Genomic DNA, 4,729 nt, shown 5'->3' on the forward strand with positions numbered 1-4,729 from the left:
GGCACCCTAACTCTATAAAATCTACGTCACCTTGAGCTCTGAGTCATCTTCCTTCTGTACTTCTGCTTGTCAGCTCATTCCCACCACCAAAGAGAACAATGTTGGACCCTCATCCATGACCCTGGCCCCCTACCCTCCGTGGGGTTCCACCAACTTTTTAAATCTAAAACCCACACTTGTTTGGAGAAGAAAGGAGAAGAAAGGCAGCTGTTTGGTACTTCCGGTGTAATGGCGGCACGGTGGAGTTCCAGGTGATCCTTGCAGACAGAAAAAGTAAACTGTTAGAGAATTCATACCATTTGGTACTTGTTATTTGGACCAGCTGAAGGAGTCTGATTAATAGGATCAACTGGCAACAGAAAATGAAAAGTAGTGTGGCACAGATAAAACATTCTTCAGTTCATGACAGAAGGGAAAACAACAGTTCATATCAGAGGACCTTCTCTCCAGAAGACAGATATGCAGAACAAGAAAGATCCCCCCCGGATAGAGATTACTTTGAGTACAGCAGGTCAGACAATGAGCGTTCAAGAAGAGGACGTTCTTATGATGGCAGCATGGAGTCGCGAAGTAGGGACCGAGATAAACGCAGAGAAAGAGAAAGAGAAAGAGATGTGGATCGGAAAAGGTACCGGAAATCTTCATCTCCTGGGAGAAGAAGCCCAGAACCATCGGTAACCCAAAGTTCCTCTGCTCAGGATGAGCCTACTGCGAAGAAGAAGAAAGATGAGCTGGACCCTCTTCTTACTCGTACTGGTGGAGCATATATTCCTCCTGCAAAGCTCAGGATGATGCAAGAACAGATCACAGATAAAAACAGCTTAGCATACCAGCGGATGAGCTGGGAAGCCCTAAAGAAGTCAATTAATGGTCTTATCAACAAAGTCAACATTTCTAATATAGGCATTATTATTCAAGAACTCCTTCAAGAAAACATAGTTAGAGGGAGAGGCCTGCTGTCCAGATCTGTTTTGCAAGCACAGAGTGCTTCTCCAATCTTCACCCATGTTTATGCAGCATTAGTGGCTATTATTAACTCAAAATTTCCACAAATCGGAGAATTAATCCTCAAGAGGTTAATTCTTAATTTTCGGAAAGGCTATCGAAGAAATGATAAGCAACTTTGTCTGACTGCTTCAAAATTTGTGGCACATCTTATTAACCAAAATGTGGCACATGAAGTTTTATGCTTAGAGATGCTCACTTTGCTCCTGGAAAGACCAACAGATGATAGTGTTGAAGTAGCTATTGGTTTTCTCAAGGAATGTGGCCTCAAATTAACACAGGTGTCACCAAGAGGAATCAATGCTATATTTGAACGCCTTCGAAACATTCTTCATGAGTCTGAAATTGACAAAAGAGTGCAGTATATGATTGAAGTGATGTTTGCTGTAAGGAAAGATGGGTTCAAGGACCACCCTGTTATTCTAGAAGGACTTGACTTAGTGGAAGAAGATGATCAGTTCACCCATATGCTTCCTCTGGAAGATGACTATAATCCAGAAGACGTTCTTAATGTTTTCAAGATGGATCCTAATTTTATGGAGAATGAAGAGAAGTACAAAGCTATTAAGAAGAAAATTCTTGATGAAGGAGATAGTGACTCAAACACAGATCAAGATGGTGGAAGTAGTGAAGAGGAGGAGGAAGAAGAGGAGGAAGAGGGAGAAGAAGACGAAGAAGGACAAAAGGTGACTATTCATGACAAAACAGAAATTAATCTAGTCTCATTTCGTCGTACAATTTATCTTGCTATTCAGTCAAGTTTAGATTTTGAAGAATGTGCTCACAAATTGCTGAAAATGGAGTTTCCTGAAAGCCAAACAAAAGAACTCTGCAACATGATACTTAATTGCTGTGCTCAACAAAGAACATATGAGAAATTTTTCGGCTTATTAGCTGGGCGATTTTGCATGCTAAAAAAAGAGTACATGGAATCCTTTGAAAGTATATTCAAAGAACAGTATGATACCATCCATCGCTTGGAAACAAACAAGTTGAGAAATGTTGCTAAGATGTTTGCTCATCTTCTATACACTGATTCACTTCCATGGAGTGTTCTTGAATGTATAAAGCTGAGTGAAGAAACCACTACATCCTCCAGTAGGATTTTTGTTAAAATATTTTTCCAAGAACTGTGTGAATACATGGGTCTTCCTAAACTTAATGCAAGATTAAAGGATGAAACTCTACAGCCATTCTTTGAAGGGTTATTACCCCGAGATAATCCCAGAAACACTCGTTTTGCCATCAACTTTTTTACTTCTATAGGTCTTGGAGGTTTAACGGATGAATTGCGTGAGCATCTCAAAAATACACCAAAGGTCATTGTGGCACAGAAACCAGAAATTGAGCCAAATAATTCCTCCCCCTCCTCTTCCTCTTCCGCATCCTCCTCGGCAGAGTCCGACTCCTCTGCTTCTGGTTCGGACAGCAGTGACAGCAGTTCAGAGTCTTCCAGCGAAGACAGCGATTCCTCATCTGCCAGCAGTCAGAGCTCTGCCTCAGCTAAAGCTATAAGAAAGAAGGGACAAGGGAACACCAGAAGCAAAGAAGTAGATAAATTGATCAGGAAACAACAAATAAATGATAGGAAGCGAGAAGAAAGAAGATCAGAGCAAAGGCACCAAGAAACAAGGACTGAAAGAGAAAGGAGATCAGAAAAACTCAGAGATAAAAATTCAAGGGACCCAAATCGGAGAGATCCTGTAACAAAATACACTTCAGACCGAGGTGTTCCTTCTGAACGAAATAGTTACAGTAGGGTCATGAATGATAGAGACCAAGAAATGCATCTAGATTTGGAAAATGAGTATGGTGATCTGAAAAAGAGGAGAGGAGAGAGAAAAAATTCTTTTTCTGAAAATGAGCATAGATACCGAAATAAGGACAGTGAAAAATTTAGAAGAAAAGACAGATCAAAGTCAAGAGAAAGGAATAGAAAACATTCAGACTCTAGAAGCGATGAAGATAGGTATCAGAATGGTGCTGAGAGGCGATGGGAAAAATCTAGCAGATACTCTGAACAATCCAGAGAATCAAAGAAAAATCAGGACCGGCGGAGAGAAAAGTCTCCAACAAAGCAAAAAAAGTAACTACCTAATTACAGAAACTGAACATGCCTTATATTCAGTTGAAACAAATTATTTTTTACATTGATTATCGAACTTTATAGAGAATTGTACAAAGTACTGGTTTGTATTGTACATTTTAAAAATGTTTTCATTTTAATATGGTTTATATAATTGATACATCTCAAGGCTCTCCACATAAAATTATTTGAAAAGTTTCACCAGAGAGGGATGTATTTCTGGCATATATTTTGTTAATAAAATGATTAAATACTTACTGAAAAAAAAAAAAAAAAAAAAAAAAAAAAAAAAAAAAGAAAGGCAGCTGTTTGTTTTATAAAGGGGAATGAAATAATGGAGCGGAGTAGCTCAGGGCTCTGGTTGTCATTAGTTATGTCTCCTATTAGGGTATCACTTCCACCGGAAGCCTCTCTCAGGCACCTAGCCTGGGCTTGGGGCACCCACCCACCTCTGTGCTCTCACAGCCCCTGTACTCATCCCTATTTTGGTACATGGAGTAAACAGCATTCTCTTGGCGATAGGAGACAGAGTCCCAATTCAAATTAGCTCAAGTAAAATGAAATACAAGGAGGAGGGGTTTATGGAATCAACTATTTGGGCCACAGAAAGGACCACAGAAAGCTGGCCTCGGGCTGGGCTGGCCCTGGCCGAGATGCTGTCAGGAGGCTGTGTCGCTGCCTCATCTTGTTCCTCTCAGGGAGCTGGCAGCATCCTTTAATGCCATAATGGCGTTGTTGGCCTAATAGTGAGCAGAGAGGAAGGACAGTCATCCCTACAGCTGGGCTAACAGGTTTCTGTCCTGATCAATCATCCTGGTCAGAGGTTGATCCTTAAGGCTGTGGGGCTGGAGCTCCTCTGGAAGTGCAGTGTGGAGGGAGGGATGGGGGGGGGGGCACGGGGGCGCGCAGAGACATGGCTTATGGTGAAATCTGCGACTGGAAGCATCCTTCCAGCCATATCTTCTAGGAGCACTCATTCCCTGTGCTGTAACTTTTATAAGTCATCTGCTCTCACCTGCCCACAGCCCCTCAAGGGTAACACCAATACTGGTTCCCATAGTGCATCTTCGTTTTAGTGCAGGCCCTGGAATTTGGTAAGTGTTCACTAAATATATGAAAAATAAAACCACCAATGAATGAACTCATATGTGATAGTAGAGTCCAGAATATATCAGGCGTCTGAATGGGAGAGCCCTGCTCAGGCACAACTACAATGAACATGGTCTCAGGTGTATTCTTAGGTGAAGTGGACTTGCAAACCCATAGGCTCTGAGCTTCTGAGTGTTTTGTGTTTTTTTGTTTTTTTTTTTCATTTTCTAAACCACGGGCCACACAAGAGAGTGGGACTAAAGCTGGCGAGGCCAATGTGAGTACCTTCAAAACACTTCTGCACCCTGAAGGTGGCAACTCATTCAACTGCTAGATATTTGAATCTCTTGTATATCTCGTCCCTCCTTACACTGCCCCAGCTAAAGCAGATGCACTAAATTGATCTAGAAGTCTCCACCTCCCCAGCTAATATCAAAGAGCTTACATTATGGCTGGCTTAAGTAAGAGAGCATTTTCCCCTCATTACCTTCCTAAATGCTTACGTGGGAACATTGCCGTCAGAAAAATAGTTAAGTGCTTTGTTTTTAA

General features: G+C 41.5%; 1 protein-coding gene across 1 annotated transcript; it reads left to right on the forward strand.

The window, feature by feature from the left end:
• The first annotated feature begins 236 nt into the window (after positions 1 to 236).
• LOC308247995 (pre-mRNA-splicing factor CWC22 homolog) lies at positions 237 to 3,345 on the forward strand. The gene has a single exon (XM_080667900.1). It carries the CDS (start codon positions 363 to 365, stop codon positions 3,093 to 3,095), a length of 2,733 nt encoding a protein of 910 aa, XP_080524026.1. The 5' UTR covers positions 237 to 362; the 3' UTR covers positions 3,096 to 3,345.
• Positions 3,346 to 4,729: the final 1,384 nt, after the last annotated feature.

The sequence above is a fragment of the Plecotus auritus genome (assembly GCF_963455305.1).
Source record: "Plecotus auritus genome assembly, chromosome: 5".
Classification (NCBI taxonomy): Eukaryota; Metazoa; Chordata; class Mammalia; order Chiroptera; family Vespertilionidae; genus Plecotus; species Plecotus auritus.

What these genes read in the sequence shown, in the direction of transcription:
- LOC308247995 (XM_080667900.1), top strand. Translation starts at nt 363, where the DNA reads ATGAAAAGTAGTGTGGCACAGATAAAACATTCTTCAGTTCATGACAGA.